The sequence below is a fragment of the Protobothrops mucrosquamatus genome, unplaced genomic scaffold, assembly GCF_001527695.2.
Source record: "Protobothrops mucrosquamatus isolate PMUCROS unplaced genomic scaffold, P.Mucros_1.0 scaffold46, whole genome shotgun sequence".
Classification (NCBI taxonomy): Eukaryota; Metazoa; Chordata; class Lepidosauria; order Squamata; family Viperidae; genus Protobothrops; species Protobothrops mucrosquamatus.
Genome location: NW_015386428.1, coordinates 1,190,923 through 1,208,100, shown reverse-complemented (window position 1 = coordinate 1,208,100; position 17,178 = coordinate 1,190,923). Strand labels below are relative to the sequence as shown.

The window sequence follows — 17,178 nt, the reverse complement described above, 5'->3', positions numbered from 1 at the left end:
AGAAGGAAGCAGATAATATTCCCCCTGCAGGCACCCTCCCCCAATAGTAATAGAACAGAACAGGAATAGGAATAGAACAATCCTCCCAGAATCTGCTTTGACTTACCAACCACCCTATTCCTACAAGCAGCTACTGCATTCCCAAGCAATTACAACAACAGGATGGGCATCATTTTCTCGATCAAGGAAAGTGCCAAGGACAAGCAAGGGGCTGAAATCCACCCTACTAAGTAAGGAGACCCCAACCCCATCCCACTTTCATACTTCTAAAATCCTTCTTCATAACCACAATGAGTTGCAAGAAGTAGCAGCATGTCCACTTTGAAATACATTTTTTAAAATGTTAAAAAATTTCTCCTTTTAAATTACCCCAATCTGCGTGCATCGCTGTGAGTTTTGCTGGTCAGGGCCAACTGGAACCCACAACTGGAGTTTCAGGCCTCACATTGGAAATCAGCAAGATGGAAAATGCTAGAAACTGAGCACTTGTGGGGGAAGAGAGAGACTGGGGAGGCTGCATGCAGCCCAAGGGTGATGTGCCTGTCCCATTGCAGGCCTTGGTCTCTGGAAACTCAGCGGTCCCAGGAGAGGATGGAAAGTGCTGGTTCTGCCAACAGCGGAAAGGAGAAAGTGAAAAGGGAGGCCTGCAAATGATGAAGGAACAACGCCATCAGGACAGCTGGGGTGATATTCGGCCAACAAAATATGAATTAGCTCAACCTAAGCTGGGGGGGGGAGGAAGATGTAAAAGAGACTGCAACATGAAAGCAGGATCACATTAGGGAAAGAGCCCAAGTGGGACTAGCCAACACAGGGGAAAACATCCAGTTATTATGCAAGAGAAATTCCCAAGCCTGCAGTGTTTGACTGGCACACTGGTAGTCTCAATTCTTCTTGCAAGGGGCGATTTATACTTTTGACATCACACAGGCGGAGCCACTCAACCAATTACATTTCAGGTCCCAAAGAATTTTATTCATGGGTTGGACTAGAAACCAAAAGAGGGAAATGAAAAGGTTCCAACGAAACCATTCTTTAACAAAGTATTAAGAACAGATCTCTTCGGCTCCTAGGGAGCAAAGGAAGTTTTCTCCTTGGGGATCACAGCCAAATTTTCAGTCACTCTGGTAGTTGGGGGGCCTTGTATTTCCCCTCCTTAATCATTAAGTCCCTTTGCTTCAAGATGGCTCGGACACGTTGCATCTGCAAAAGGGAAGGAGCAGAAAAGACGGGGTCAGAATGAAATCATAGGCCTCTCCTGTCCCACACAAGATGGAAGTGGTAACATGTATAACAATAATTATGATGATGATGTTGGAAGGGACCTTGGAGGTCATCTAGCCCAATCCCCTGCTCCGGCAGGAAACCCTATACCATTTCAGACAAATGGCTGTCCAGTCTCTTCTTAAAAACTTCCAGTGTTGGAGCATTCGCCGCTTCTGGAGGCAGGTTGTTCCACTGGTTAATTGTTCTAACTGTCAGGAAGTTTCTCCTTAGTTCTAGGTTGCTTCTCTCCTTGGTTAGTTTCCACCTGTTGCTTCTTGTCCTGCCTCCAGGTGCTTTGGAAAATAGCTTGACTCCCTCTTCTTTGTGGCAGCCCCTGAGATATTGGAACACTGCTATGATGTCCCCCTCGTCCTTCTCTTCATTAAACTAGACATACCCAATTCCAACAACCATTCCTTATATGTTGGCTGGTTCATATTTAAGTGATTGTCCACTAGGACTCCAAGATCCCTCTCACAGCTACTACTATTGAGCAAGGTATTACCTATACCACGGGTGTCAAACTTGCCACGTCACGTGACATGTTGCGACATATCGAGACTTTTTTTGCATTGCTGGAGCTGGGATAAGTGCGACCTCCGTATGATGTAACTGGCCCATTTGTATTTGTTTTTTCACTTATTCCTATCACAGTTCATATAAAATTTTCACTTTTCACAAAAGAACTCAGCTGTCACTGCAATTTAATATCGCCCCCCCTAAACAAAAACACATGCTTCTTGCTATTATTGGTAATAATTATTATTATGGCCTTGGCAAGGGATATGGCCAGTGATTCCATCAGGAAGAATCGAATTCTAACATGTCTAATAAAGGGAAGAAAAATAACAGCACTGGAAATCAGCTATTTGTCCATCACATTCCAGTTGTGACGAAACAGGGACTGGGGCAGATGCAGCCCTTGGCTTTCCCCTTTCTAGCCTCTTGCTCACCATCTCCCACTGGTGGTTCAGGGCCATGCACAGCGCCTAGTTGCCCTTTGTCCTGAGCTAAACTTTTTAGGGGACCGTTTCTTACATATATCGCAATTTGTTTGGGTCACGTAAGTTGCCAAAACATTTTTTAAAAATGTTTGTAACTGTAGCAGTTACACCCTCCAATCAACCCCCCTTTTGGCCTTAGTGCAGTGGGTGAGCCAGTCAAGATGGTACCGAAGTGAGAAGCAGACCGCAGTAACCTTCCTGTCTGGGGAAGGAACAACCCCATCCTCGTTGCCTGCTGCTCACCCAGCCTGCCGCCGGAACACCCGCATTCCCCGAGAAGGACTCAAGGGCGCCCAAGAGGCGTCGCGTGTCCCAGCTATGCCCCTCTCACCATCTTGCGCTTGGTCATGCATTCCTCCAGATCTTCGGCCTCCAGCCGGCACTCCTCCTTGGCCCGGGTCATCCCGATGCCTTCCGAGCACTCCAGCCACTCCTTCTCAAACGTGTGGCACGCGCTGGGCTGCTGAAAGGGCTGCTTGCTACTCAGGCGGAGCATCCATCTGTCTAGGTTAATGCCCAGCTGGTTTTGGAGATCAAGAAGTGGCATGGCTGAAAGGCAGAAGGGAAATGTAAGGGGCAAGAAAGGATTAAGTCCCCGGTCAGGAGTGGGGATGGGATGGAGTTGGGAGCAGCTTCAGGTGTGGAAGGCCCTGTCCAAGTAACAGAAGGGCAAAAAGCCTCATTTTCAAGGGCAAAAAGCCTCATTTTCATATGCAGGGGTAAATCAACTTAGGCACTGGAGGAATAAAAATCTACTTTCTCGTTTTTAAATATATATATTTTATTAATTTTTTGCAATAACAATCTTTAGTGCTTCATTAATATAATTCTTAATATTTTCAGTATATACCAAATTGAATATAAACATTTTTAGTATTTATGCATATAATAACAACATATAACATGTTTTTAATCAGCTTATTCCACTGTATTTATAAAAGTCATCTTATTAAATCATTATATGTCCTGTTTTCAAGATTCTTATTGAAGCTTAGTTTCCCCTCAGTATTCAGACCACTCTTATCAGTCATAGTTTTCCAGAGAACTGAGTTTCCATGTGTCTGAAATAGGGTCATTTGAGCCCTGAGTGAGAATTCTGGGTTCATTCGTTCAATGGTCCATTGGTTTGTGTTCTTCGCTGTTCATGCATTGTCAGGTGTCTTCTCCAACACCAAAGTTATCAATACTCCTTCTATCCTGCTTCAAATTCCAACTTCTGCTTTCAAAGAAGATTACAAGGAAAACCTCTGTATGCACAATTCTGATCTTCGTAGGGCTAGATACAGCATCTGCATCTCTTTTCCAAGGCCTTCACTATTACGCCCATCTAGACTATGGTGTATTTCTTGACTGTGATGGTTGATCCTATAAGAGGCAGAAGCTCTCCACTTCCATATATTCACTGCCAATTCTAAATCAGGTTGTTCTACTGATGCCATGAGATTGGTCTTCTTTACATTTAATTTTAGACCCATTTTTTGTTCCTTAAACTTTTATTACTAGAACTTGCTGAACCTTTGCATTTTCAACTATCAGGGTAATGCTATCAAAACATGCTCATCCTCTGCCAAACCACAGAAATGCAATAGCTGCCATAAAGTGAACACCACGGTACATTGATTAATGTATATTTGGCATAAAAGCTGAGTAAGGGGAGAGGATTAATCCTTGCAAAAGTATTTATTCAATCAAGTTTAGCCTGCTTCAATAATGGGCAGAGACCTTGTTTTTTCCGGAAGGTCCATTTTTATAGCAAAAGCTGGGTGGGTGGGGATTCGGCCGGTTCGCACCACTTCGGCAGAACCGGTAGCCAATTGTTTGTTGCCCAGGCCCAGAATGGACTTCGGAAGCGGCATCCATGCAAATAACTGGTTGTTCACACGTATTTGAATCTCACCACTGCACTTTCCTCACTTGCACACACAGAAACTCCCCACGAACGACAGCATCTTCTAGCCAAAGGCAGAACAGCCATCTCAGGAATGCATTGTATTGTTTATTATAGTCATAGTGGGTTGCGCAGTCAGCCAGATGTTTGGACAGGATTTGGCACTTTTCTTCCCCCCCCCTCGAGTCCCTCCCGAGAACCTGGGACACTGATATAGCATCGTCTCCGGACAATCCTGTCCCAAGCAAAGCCGCCCTTTGCAACTGACCGAGGGTGACCTTGCCGAGCCGGACGGGGGTTCAAGGGCTGCTCCGGATTTTCTGGCACCGCACCCGGCAGGGCTGCTGCTCTCCCTCCGGCAGCCTTTCACGCTCTGCCGTTTTCTCCCGCCCTTCCTCTCCTCTCCTGTCCTCTCCTGCTGCCTCCGGGCCCACCCCTCCCGCCCCCGGCCCTTCCTCCGCCGCTGGGGCGGCTCCGGCCGCGGGCGCTGGGAGTCGCCACGCCGAAGCAACCCCCACCAGCCGCGCGAATCCGGGGCCGCCCCCCGCCTACCTTCCCTCGGGCAGCGGCGCCGGCGCTCCCTCCCTCGCCGCCGTCCTTGCGGGGCTTTTACGTCACCGCGGCCGTCGCGCAAACTCCCCTTTCACGACGCTCGCGCCGGGAGAGGGCGGGGCCCTGAAGTACGTATGCACCATAGAGGGACGAAAGGGTAGAGGAGTCCATCCCTTCGTTCTGACAGGCTTCCGGTATGTTCTACAAGGCTTAGCTCTACAGAGGTTAGCTCTAATTGCTGCTTCCTTGTCAGCACCCTCTGGTGGCCATGGACAGGAAGCGCTTTCGCAGCTCAGCTGGTTTGACCTTTGCTTGTTGCATCAAGGCCAATTTAGAGTTGCCCGCGATTACACAGAGGTGTTGCAGGAGTAGATGCGTGAGCGCAGGTTGCAGATGGCTGCAGACAGGCTGATGCGCACATCTCCCAATTCCCAACTATGTGTTATGTGTAGGTAGGTGTCCTGTGTGTTGATCCGACTGCCTGTTCTGTGCTTTGCTGTTTGACAGCCCCCTAGCCAGAACGTTACATTTGCAGAAATGCACCGTCTCTGAAGGATGGATGCAGACGTCCCTTCTGACATGCTGTGCAGAAGTCTGCTTAACCCTTTAGCCAGCATATGTGGTGGGGGGCAGGGCGTGGGAGTAGCAACATGCTGAGCCCCAAAGAAGCAACTTGGAAGAGAGGCAGCTGCGGTCCATCTCTGGAAAAGTTAGGCCTCCCTTTGCCTAACTTTCTGGATTCTTCCCAAAATCTAACCACAACTGTGTTCTCGGTTGCATTCCAATGTCTCTGTGCCCTCACATTCTCCAAAAGCGCAATGCAGGTGTTGAACCGAACGGAGTTCTGCTGCAGCGAAAGTAAACCTTAAGGGTTTGGAAGGCTTACTTCTAAGGCACGATGCACATTCTTGCCCCCATTTTGTCCCCATTGGCGAAAGACATAAAAATGGGACATCTTTTGTGAGCAGCAAGCATGCCTCTTTGTACCAGCTTGTGAACTCTGAACAGCCAGGTGGGGTGGAGATCAAATGAGATTCAATTTAACTTAAATGATATTAATTAAAATGTAATGGATAAGATGGCTCATTAGTCACATGACTTCCCATTCATTAAAAATGTCATTTTGGTATTAGCTTTTGTGGGGCGAGGGCTGGGTCCAGGTGTTCAGGACTCCTTGAACCTGTGTAGATTCCACCTTATTTTAAATGCCCAGGTTGCCTTCGCACATCAAAAGTAACTCTCCCCGAAGATCAGACTCCGTCCTGTGGAAGGAAGCGCTAATGTGCAGCCACAGCAACCCCTGAACCGTCTCATCTGGAAGCCAGTAGAACTATGGGCTGCTGTGGCTGCCCTTCCCATTTTGCACGGCTGCAGGGGGCTGTCCTGGCCTCCAATCCCTCTGCCGATTTTGCCCCCAATATGCCCTCAAGAACACCCAGACCAGGCTAGGAGGAACAGGATTTATGTTGCATACTTAAAAACCACACTGCTTGGAAAGGAAGGAGGAGGAGGAGGAGAAACCAGGTCCTACTTCAGGGCAGAATATGCAAGAGGCAGGCGGCCATTGACAAAAAGAGGAAGAGGTGAGGCAGGAGAGGACATGGCAGGACTCTGCTGGGAGGGGTCTGCCCCAGGATGAAGGACTGGCGCAGCTTACATGATGCTTGCTGGAGTGAAGACAGGGGCAACGCACAGGGTGTCTGCGATCTCCCAGCCACAGCAGGGGGGGGTACACGTGCTCTCCCGATCCTCTTCTTCCGGATACAGCGATTTCCCCTGGAGGAGCTGGATGGCTTCCCTGCAGGAGAAAGGAGTCAGCTGTGGGGAAATCTCCAGCTAGGCTGGGGAAAGGTGTTGGGGGGGGGGCTGAGCTGAGAGCCCTTGCACTGCAGAAAGTGGCAGAGGCCCGACCTCTCCCAGGACCCTTGAAGCCTTAGATGGCCCTTCCCAAAGGGATGCAGTCAGGCGAGTGAGATTCTTGTAACAGAGGTGACTAACAATAAAGCTTTTGCTTGAGACTATTCACAAGTGTTTCTGGTGGTTTGCACCCAACATCAGCTCAGCGTCTGGAACTGAGTAAGTGGTCATGGGGCCAGGGGACCATTCCCTCTCTGTGACTCAACGGGCATTTAAAATATCAGTTGCAGCAGTCTCAGCCTAAGAGGTGGCCCAAGTCAGAAACGGGCTCCGTTAGATAACTAGAACTCTGTTTCACTCGGACAGACTCCAGGAACAGAATCTTGCTTGTTGGTTTTTGTTTCTCCTCTTCCCCTCCCTCTTAAGGGACTTGGGGTGGAGGGGAGCCAGCCTGAGCTTTCTCTCCTGTTTGGACTCAGTGCCGGCTTCTGCACCCGTTGTTGTGTACACGGCTTCTCTATTTGGTTTCCTCAAGTCATCTCTTGGGCTCCCTACAGGCTCTGGGGTAGCCTCTAATTCTTCTGTATTTTTTAAACAACGGGAGAGTCTCGTATGGTAAGAATGCGGTCCATGTGCTCTCATTGTTTCAGCATTCTGCGTGATCACCCTGTGCCATTTCGGGGCCAGAGCAAGACCCAGGCCAGCATTTTCTGCTCCCTGGTGGATTCTATTTCGTAACCGGTGGCTTTGTGGAGTGGAAATGCAGGCGCTCCTCCCCCTTTCCTTCCACTCTGAAAACCATCTTACCAGGCCCCTCTGGACATAGCATAGTGTATTTGGGTGGGCGGAGATCCCTGGGAAGACGAGGGGGCGAGCACGGTGTGGGCCCCCATGTTCTCAAAGATCAGCCAGTCCCCGACCTGCAGCTCAGGCAGTTCCAGGCCGTCTGCAATTCGGTCCAACCTGTCACCAGTCGGTCCCCAGAAGCTGCTGCTGTGCAAAGGGAGATCTGGTGGGGGTTTCTGCAAAGACGAGAAAAGAGCTGTAACCCGCCAGATCTTCTGGGATCCTCCACAGCTACAGTTTAAGCTGATTTTCCTGAAGACTGTAATGATCTCCAGATAGTCCTCGATTTATGACCACAATTGAGTCCAAAGTTTCCACTGCTAAGCAAGACGGATGTTAAGGAAGCTCTGCCCCATTGTACAACCACTGCAGTTGCCAAGTTAGCAGCACTCTTGTCAAGGGAACGGCTCCTCCCATTGACTTCGCTCATCAGAGGGCCACCAAGGGGGACCGTGCGACCCTGGGACCCTGCAGCCACCATAAACATACGTGCCAGTTGCCAAGCGTCCAAATATTGATCACGTGATCACATGCCGCAACGGTTTTAAGTGTGAAAAACAGTCATGTCACTTTTTTCAGTGCCACTGTAACTTGGAATGTTTACTAAATGAATGGTTGTAAGTCAAGGACTATCTGTATTCTGAGATGTTTTATAAATTCTCAGAATCCTAAATCCTATTTGCAGAAATTTTATATATTCTTAGATATTCAGAATGTCTACGGCAGACCATTTCCAGTACTGCAATGTTAGCTACTCTCCCTTTGTATGCCTAGATGGCTCTGCAGGAAAACCGCTGCCCATCAAGGCAGACCCTTCCACGCAAGCAGCCTTCAAGAGTTCAGGGCAGCTTCCACGGGGATCCCCCTCTCTGCTTATCCCCACAGCAGCAAGCTGAAGACAGAGAGAGGGCCCAAAGTCACCCACTGATTTCCCTGGTTGTGGGTGGAAGTGATCCTAGCCCCACAACCCCGTGCTGGCCTTCCTTATGCTATCTGCACTGTACCGAAAGCACAGGCCGCTGCCCTCCAAGCCAGAAGGGAGCCCCTTGCGGCATGGGAGACCGGGAGGGGGCCCCGGGGCCCCTTCCCTAAAGCCTCCCAGAGGGAGGGAGGCGGCCTTGGCACTCTGGCTCCCCTTGGCTGAGCCAGGGGCCTCTCCTTACCTTAGGCAGGACGGGGACAGGGCGGATGTTGCTGAAGAGGACCGAGCCAAGAGACCCATAGACGCCATCGTTAATATGGTAGACAAAGCTCTTCTTGCCCTCAGCGGCTTCCTCTGAGGAGACCAAACGGCAGTCGGTCAGGGAGGCCTTGGGAGGAGGAGGAGGACGGGGGCTGATGGGAAGCCCCCAGCCAGGTTGGTGGGTGGCTTCGCTCTTGAGGTACAGACCCTCCCACCTGTGGGAACCTGGACACCCGGCCCTCCCACCCTGGGGGGGAGGGGGATTGAATGTCAGGGTGCAAAATCAGAATTGCACTTCTCTGCCCAGCCAGAATTGGGCCACCCTTTGGGTGGACGTGGGGAGAAAAGCAGCGGCAGCAGAAACCTCTCCATTACAGGCCAGGCTGATAAGGAAACGCAGCCGTGGTGAGGAAGACCGAGCACAAATGCCCTTTCGGCATCCGTTGGGCCCAGGGTCATTTCTGCCTCAGCTGGGATTATTGTTCTCCACCTGGAACTGACTTGGCAGCTGCATTTGGTCCAGAATGTAGCTGAGCTGGTAGTTACAGACATGCAAAGGTGCTCATGTGGGCACTGGGCTAGGCCGCCAAAACTTAGGTGGTGCCAATTTGGCCCTTCCTTCCCAAAACAAAGGCCACAAGAAAAATGTTTAAAGTAGGTAAAATGCAAATTTGTGCCAGTGGGAGGTGGCACTCTCTGTCCACGTGGCCTAGAGCTGACCTGGGGCCTTGTACCCACGGTATCCCATCGTTCTGTGAGCTGCCCTGGCTTCTGGTGGATGCAATGCAGCCGATCATCCTTTATGGAGGCCAGCTGGGCAGAGGGCCAGGTCGTTTGCAGCCCACTTGGCTCCTATGAATTCTGCCTGGGCCCACCATATCTGAAAGAGCCAGCCGGCTCCCACTCCCTCCTGTCAAGCAGGGCCGTCCCAGGGGAGCCACGGAGCGGTGGAGCAGCCTACGCCCCACATATGCACAGCCCCAATCCTGCTGTCCCTCGAACGACTCTGAGCGCTGGTCAAGAGGTGTTTTGCGGAAATGAACTCAGTCGCTACGTTTTGCTCTGAGGTTGATGATTTCATGATTTTTAAACATGAGTGGTTTTGAATTGGGCCACTTTATAAATTGAATAAATAAATAAAATAAATTCTAGGTTTGCAAAGCAGCTCCTGATAAGGCTGAGTTTTCATTGGGTTTAGAACGGGATGGACAGAGAGGAAAGGTTGGCTTCTTGATTTCCAGCTGGTCATGTCCAGCCAGGCTCAAGAGAGGCAAAGCTGGGCACTCCCAGGACAGCACTGCCCCTCCAAGGAAAGACAGGCGTGGTCAAATTAGGGGCAGTGTGTCCAGCCAGGGCGTGGCTTGTTTCTCCTACAGTAGCCTTGGGTATTCTATGCCCCCAGGTGCTGGCTGTAAGCCAGGATGGGGAGTCCCTGGGAGGGAGAAAATCCGCTTGGGAACGCTGAACCTACCATCCGAGCACAGCTGACCCAGAGGAACCTCCTTCTTGGCAATGATGCTGACCACCAAGGTAAAGGCCGAATGCACGTAGTAGCGCCCCAGCTCAGCAAGGATCTCAACCCCACAGCCTTCAGGGAAATAGAGGTCCAAGGCAGAGTTGATCACAGCTGCTGTCTGAAAGAGTCCGGTGGGTGGGTGGGCGGGAGAAGGGCGGAAACCTCGCCATTATACCCAAAGGCACCCAAAGCAGGATTCAAGCATAAGGACTCCTACCTCTTCGAAGTGCCTTCTGGACTCCTGGGCACTGGGAAGCCCTCCTCCAATGGTCAGGAGACGCATCTTGTAGCCCAGCTCTGCACCCATCTCCACGACCAGCCGAGCGTCTGCTATGGATTGGGTGAAGATCTGAGGGTCAGTGCAGCTGCTTCCAATGTGAAAGCTAGAAAGGAAAGCAGGTGAATACCCTGTGAACATCCAGAAGACTTACTCAGTGAAACTGTGGGGAGCACTGCTGATGTTGCCCTCTCCCTGATTGGGGGGCAACTTCTATAGATCACCACTCAGATAATTGGGGACCCCATCTCAGACACCTCCATGGTTTTCTTTCTTTGGTCAGAGAAAAGCACGATGGAACACTGTTCTCCCAGGCCTCACGGCAGGTGCTTTCAGGTACTTCTGGGTGCTGCCTGTTGCTCAGTCTTTTAACCAGGCACGGAGGCCTCCAGCCAAAGGGGAAGGGACTGTGGCCATTGGGAGAAAGAACTCAGTGCCCAGGGGAGGGACCAGGGAGGGTTGGCAACTGGCACGAGAAAAGGATCTCTTCCCCTACCTGATGCCCACCACCTCGATGTTCATCTGCTTTGCAATCTCGAGGAGATGTCGGCACGTTTTAAGGGTGGCCCCAAATTTCACACTGAGATGATTGGCGCACCTGGAGTCATCAGTAGCCAGCTGCAGAATCATTCTGGGGAATGGGAAGCACAAACTTGTTTGGCTACAGTTAACAACTGTGCTTTCCCTTCTATTCGCATGATGCAACTGCGCATCACAAGGTCATTGTACAAATATACAGATTACATAATTAAGGTCATTTTTAAATGATGCACATGATCTCTCTCTCTCTCTCCCCCCCACCCCCATACATACAAACAAACACTGTCAGCCCTCCAAGTCAATCAAACTGGGAAACCAAAGTCATGCAAGCTGACATTACCTTTATTATCAGGTTAAAGTCACAGAATCTCACAAGTCTAAATGCACTCTCCCTGCTCCCCCCCCCTCTTCTCTCCTACCAGAAACTCTTTCTAGGAGTCCAACAGCTCTTGAGGTTTTCTTGTTTGGTGCCTAGTTATGGCTGACAAGATTTCTCCCCCATTTTTTGCAGCTGCCTCTTCCTGCATAAGGTCTACAGATGCCTATGCCCTACCTGGCAGACAGGTACCTCCGTGCTACTTTCCCAAGCTCCACTTCATTGTCAAAAGTCATCAGCTGCACCCCTTGGCTGGCCGCGTATCGGATCAGGGAGATCTGCTTGCAGGGACTGGTGCAAATGATCCTCTCTGGTGGAACTCCAGTACTCTTCACCAGGTCCATTTCTGTCTGGGGGGTGACATCCAGAGAAGGTCATCCGAACTTGGGGCTGGGGCTAATGGGGGCCATACAAGACCAGCACTAACCCCCAAATCCCTGCCTCCTGTGAAACCCTCCTGGGGAGAGGCCATTGTAAAGGGTTCAAGTCACCACAAAACGCTGACCTTAAGGGGTCAAGAATCCAGAAAGCCAACGGTGGGCTTGAGAGCCAAATGCCCACGGAACTCTGCTTTTCTCCCCCGCTGTTCCCACTGCACATGTTTCCTTGTGGCAAGTCCCGTGGCCTGCTCAGCTCTATTATCCACTCAAGAGTGGCAAATGTGGGCCCTTAATAAATGGGACAAATGTGATATACACTTAACTACCATGACAAAAAGGTAAAAAAAATCAGGCACGACCCACTTAGCCAGCACCTCACTTAGCGACAGAAAGTCTGATCCCAGTTGTGGTCATAAGACGAGGACCACCCCCACTGCAGGTGGCCCTCCACTCATGACCACAACTGGGATCAGACTTCCTGTCGCTAAGTAAGGTGCTGGCTAAGTGGGTTGTGCCTGATTTTTTGAGGTAGTTGTTAAGCGAATCACACAAATCCAGCGACCCCATTTACTTTGTCATCGGTGGCAATCACGTGGTCCCCGGGGCACTGCAGCCTTCGAAAATACATGCTGGTCTTGTGGCTGTGAGGATGGTAAGTGTGAGGACTGGTCATAAGCTACACTTTTCAGCGCTGTTGTAATCTCGAACAGTTGCTAAATGGATGGTTGTAAATGGAGGATTGGTAGCAGCCAGACTTCTCTCAAGATTCCAAGACTGACATTCACACATGCTTTTCTTTCCGTGCACATAAGGGCGGATCTGCTGCAGGAGAGTTCCACAACTCAGGGGGTCCTGCCTGGGATGGAAAGGGAAAGCCCCCGCCCCCAGGTGCTTTTTTTGAGAAGACAACGGGGCTTCCTTTGCTTTCCCTTGGAGACATCCCATTTCCCAACCAAGAAGCCTCTTCGGTTGGGGCGCCTGGCTTCATGCGATTCCGTGGGGCTGAAACCCTCTGCCTCTGAACTTTTTTGCCTGCACCCTGCAGCCCCCCCCCCCTCCGTCTCCCCAGGCCACTCCAGCCCACCTTGCTGGTGCAGCTGAATCCGGCCCCCAGCCCTGCCAGCATCTGCACCACTCCCCTGCTGCTGTTGCACTTCAAGGGGTAGACGGGCGTGACCCGTGGCAGGGCCTTGAGGAGGCACACGTGTTTCTTCACCACGTCCTCCAGATTTGCCACGAAAAACGCTTCTCGGCTACCCTGGAGAGGAAGAAACACAATCAGCACCGTCAGAAACAGATCTGTTCTGCACCCACTTCCATAAAGATTGGAGTCAGGGTAATTCCCTCCAGACACCGGGTCCCCACACCCTCAGCCAGCTCCACAGGGATGTTAGTTTGGACATCGTGGCCTGTCTTAGGAGCCTGCCTCACAAGATAGTTGTACACACCAAGCAGAAAACTCTCCTTCCACTTTTGTAAGGGGGGGCACTTAAGTTTGGTTGCATAAATTCTGCAATGGAAGAGCTGAATTCTGTGTACACTGTGGAGTCCTGCACATCGAGGCCTCTTGTCCTTTATCCCAAATGGCTCAGCCACAATTGCCAATGGGCAGTCCACGCCCTGGGATGAGTACCCACTCACCCACCCATGCCCACACTCCCTCCGTCCTCAGTGCATGGAAAGCCAACTGTCTTGGTCCTCACCGTCTGGGCAACCTTGAGGAGGAGACTCTCCAGGAGGTCCCTAGTGGTGAAGCCCTCCTCCACCATCATGACATCCGATTCGTCTGGGTACCTGATCATTGTTACCATCAGAGGAGGATCTTTTTTGGAAAGACTCCGTCAGTAAGGGGGATAGTTTTTAAGTATGCAACACACTGTGGAGGGAAAAAGACAACATCGGGAAGCTCCTTCTCAACCATCTGAGATGGCAAGGAGCTACTTCACAGCTCTTCTGCCAGGCACCGGATGGTTTCCATACATTGAAGCAGGAAGATTAGAGAGGGTTCCTCTTCCTAACCTGGCAGGAGATCACTAAGGCTCCTGGATCTCTTTCTCCCACCTGATGCACAGGATGGCAAAATATTTCAGGTTGGAAAAGGTGGTCCAGAAAGTATGAAGATCTGTTGGCCAACTAGGATGATGATTTTTGAAAGCTTACAACTTTTAATACAATTAGTTAGTTGGAAAAGGTGCTACCAGGCTCCCAATCAACACATCTACATGTACAGTAAGGACCTTTCAGTGACTACGATATGAGGCCTGGGGTGCAGACTGTGATTTTACAGGTCCAGCAGATGAGGCTGACCCGGAACTAGGTCAGTGTGTTTGCAACATCTCTGCTTTTACATCTTCTGATCAGATACAGATGGTGACAAGTTTGTCTTGCTTGCTGAAATGCAAAACCCAAGCACGCTGCTTTCTCCCACACCTATAAAAAGGATAAATGTGGCTGAACGCTTTGCACATTGCCTGCCCTGTTGTTTAACGGGACTTTCTTACGTTGGATGGCAGGGCCGACCACGAGCCCCGTTGGCCCACTAAGGTCAGTCACTTTGCTCCAGAAGCTTCTTAGAAGAAGATAATGGGGTGGGGGCACTGCAGTCCCTGGCCTAGTTTGTAACTGCAGACAAAAGGAGTCTCTGTGCAGAAAGCAACATCCCAAGTTTGTCCTCAGATATAAGTGCTTCATCTCTAGCCCCGTGCCCTCTGGTAGCCATTGGGTAAATGCATAACCCTTCCCATGGCACCCAACTGCCGTCAAAATTCACTTGTGGCCTTTGGGACACAGTAATTGCTGATTAGCAACCTTCATGTCAACTCTACAAATGAGCATGGCTGCAGCCATTTTTCCTACTCATCTTCGGTTGCCACATAGAACAGAGGAAGGGGGGGGGTTGCCCAGGTGCTTCGCTAGTCAAAATAATCTTTTGTCCCATGGGAGCCAAGGTCATTGGCTGCTCCCGGGACTAGAGACTGGGTGTTTCATAAAAAGCCCGCCAAACAATCGTATTGAGGAACGTAGTTGCTTACATAGCTTTTGTGGGTGGGACATTTAACTTTGTATTGGGGAATTGTTCCTTGTGTAGGTTTCTTGACTGTGCCAATACTTTGTAATTAATAAACATGTTCTTTGAGGAACTTGCAAGCCTCGGAGTTCTGCTTTATTCATCTCTGTCTGTTGGGACCATGACACTTCTCTTGTTTCTGATTATTGTGTGTAAAATAAAGGGTTGTGGAAAAACTTGGATTGAGGCAGAACTGTTAGTGAAGTGATAAATTGTGAGGGTAGCTTAGAACTGACTTTGGAGTAAGAATGCCCGTACTCCTGGCATCCCCTATTTTTACTGATGAACTATTGGACAGGAATAAGTCCTGCCTTAATGATGAAAGCCAGCTGGGTGACTTTGGGCCAGTCTCTCGGTCTCAGCCCAACCCACCTCACAGGGTTGTTCTTGTGTAAAGTAGGAGGAAGGAGTATAGGATAGGTTTGCCCTCTTGACTTATTTGTAAAAAATAATAACGACGGGATACAAATAAAATAAAATAAATGGTCACCCAAGTGAGAATTTAGAAAACATTCTAGAAGCAGGGACATTGATTCTGACTTCCTTATTTTTGCTCCAGCAGATTTACAAAAAGGAAGGAAGGAAGGAAGGAAGGAAGGAAGGAAGGAAGGAAGATAGATGCAGGCCCAACCAGTTCTGATCAGAGCCCTGCTTGTTCCATGTTTTGGGAAGCATCAAACGACCCCTGACAGGGAGAGGAGCTGTGTACAGTAAGTTGAGGAGAGAATTTTGGATTGCACGACCAGGAAGGGATTCACAAAGGGGAAGGAGGATCTGTGGAAACCCTCTGAGACTGAGACATCTCATCAAGTTCATTCAGAGGAAAAAATCCTGTTCCCAGACCAGCCCTTAGTCACTTGCGGAAATCCCCGTTCAATCCACCCACCCGTACCAAGCCTGGAAGAATAAAACTTGGTAGGGAGTTAAATGGGATAACAATTTGGATAAAAGTTATCTGAGAAAGTGCATGTTTATATTTGTGTGTGTGTCTCTACTGTCCTTTAAATACTTATGGCATTTCTTTTTAAAAAGTGAGCTTTTGTGAGATTCTCTCCAGTGCAGGCCAAAATCTGCCTCCCCTGCCAGGCTCTCTTGCATGTCCCCACATGTCAGACGGATATTAAAGCGTTTAATGGGTCAGACAAGAGGGAGCAGCAGATCTCCGTTGCTCCTGGCCTTTTTCCATGCTTGGGGGGGGCAGGATGCTTCCCCATTCCCTCCCTGCCCCCCCATTCCTTGCCCGGGGGGGGCTCACCGTCCCGAAGCCTTCCTCCTTCCCAGGGGGCTAGGTGTAATGCCAGGGGGGTTCTCCGGTGAACTCTGAGCTTCTGCAACACCCCGAGGCGCAGTTGCTGCTGGGGATCCGAGGTCTCTGCAGAGGGGCAGGCGGGAGACAGGAAGGAGGATCAGAACCTGCCAGCTCCCTCTCCCCTAAGCCACAATCCAAGCCCTCCCCCAGGCCTACTACTCGACCCCTCTCCTCCCTTCCGCCCACCTTAAAAAGCATTTAAACGGATTTTGCCCATGGGTCTCCCAAGAGTAAATGATAGGCTTCGGCAGTGGCTCCTCCTCCTCCTCCTCCTCCTCCAAAGCCTACACCATGCAAAGCAGCACCAGCTAATCTTCAGCTCTGGGTGGATGCTGGTCCCTTATATATTGCCCCACCCCGCATCTCTCCTCACAAGAGTCGCCATGGTGACCAAGCCCAGCAATCCGATTGGCTGACGGGGAAGAAACAAAGCACGAGTCACGGAGAGATGCTGAACTGGTGGTCCAGAGGCTGGGAAGAGGGAGGCCACAGGGGCTTCTGGCTGAGGATTTTCTTTGGGGGTGGAAGCAGTTCCCCAAATGTGTTGCCCTCTGCCAGGAGAAGCAGTTGCAGATCAGGGGTCTTCCCGAGGAAGGACGCCAAACAGGATCCATCCCTCAGCAAGAGGATTTATTTACTGTCAGCTGTGACTTTTTATACATTTCTGCATTACATTACATGGGCATATTAAAATGGAATGTTTTATGTGAATTTTATATAGCTTCTTTCTCTTTCTTACTGCTTATATGCCTTTTTTGCCTTCACCTACAGTAATGCCAGGTTCTGCACAAGCATGTTTTCAAAAGCAAAAAGCCATTGTTAAATGAGAAAAAAGCAATAAAACCTAAAAGCTTGGCTTTCACCTCAGAAGCACCCAGGCTAGCAGTACAGTGGAAAACAGGAATTTTACCAACTGTTCTTCCTAAACCAGTTGTCAACACAAGATGACAGAACCCTTCACATAGAATTGCATACCCACACCCATTTCCACAACTGGATTCTGCAAGGCAGAGACCCCTGTGATTAAGGAGTCCGCTGCAGCTGGTCTTCATCTCCCCAGGCACTCTGTCTATCCTCAGAAGGTCCCTTGCCAAGAGTAATGGCAAGTGGTTAGAAA

General features: G+C 50.1%; 2 protein-coding genes across 3 annotated transcripts; both read right to left on the bottom strand.

The window, feature by feature from the left end:
* Positions 1–953: 953 nt before the first annotated feature.
* Positions 954–4,771, bottom strand: NDUFS5 (NADH:ubiquinone oxidoreductase subunit S5). 2 transcript variants are annotated; one of them, XM_015811679.2, is made up of 3 exons: positions 4,711–4,771; positions 2,602–2,819; positions 954–1,203 (listed from the first exon to the last, which is right to left on the bottom strand). In XM_015811679.2, the coding sequence occupies exons 2-3, from the start codon at positions 2,815–2,817 to the stop codon at positions 1,120–1,122; spliced, it is 300 nt and encodes a 99-aa protein (XP_015667165.1). In that variant the 5' UTR covers positions 2,818–2,819; positions 4,711–4,771; the 3' UTR covers positions 954–1,119. The 2 variants fall into 2 exon arrangements, with proteins under 2 accessions (XP_015667165.1, XP_015667166.1); XM_015811680.1 differs by lacking the exon at positions 4,711–4,771 and adding an exon at positions 4,427–4,511.
* Positions 4,772–6,363: 1,592 nt separating this feature from the next.
* Positions 6,364–13,487, bottom strand: AZIN2 (antizyme inhibitor 2). The gene is made up of 9 exons (XM_015811678.1): positions 13,389–13,487; positions 12,770–12,943; positions 11,483–11,655; positions 10,886–11,020; positions 10,330–10,495; positions 10,068–10,230; positions 8,577–8,689; positions 7,375–7,589; positions 6,364–6,508 (listed from the first exon to the last, which is right to left on the bottom strand). The coding sequence occupies exons 1-9, from the start codon at positions 13,485–13,487 to the stop codon at positions 6,364–6,366; spliced, it is 1,383 nt and encodes a 460-aa protein (XP_015667164.1).
* Positions 13,488–17,178: the final 3,691 nt, after the last annotated feature.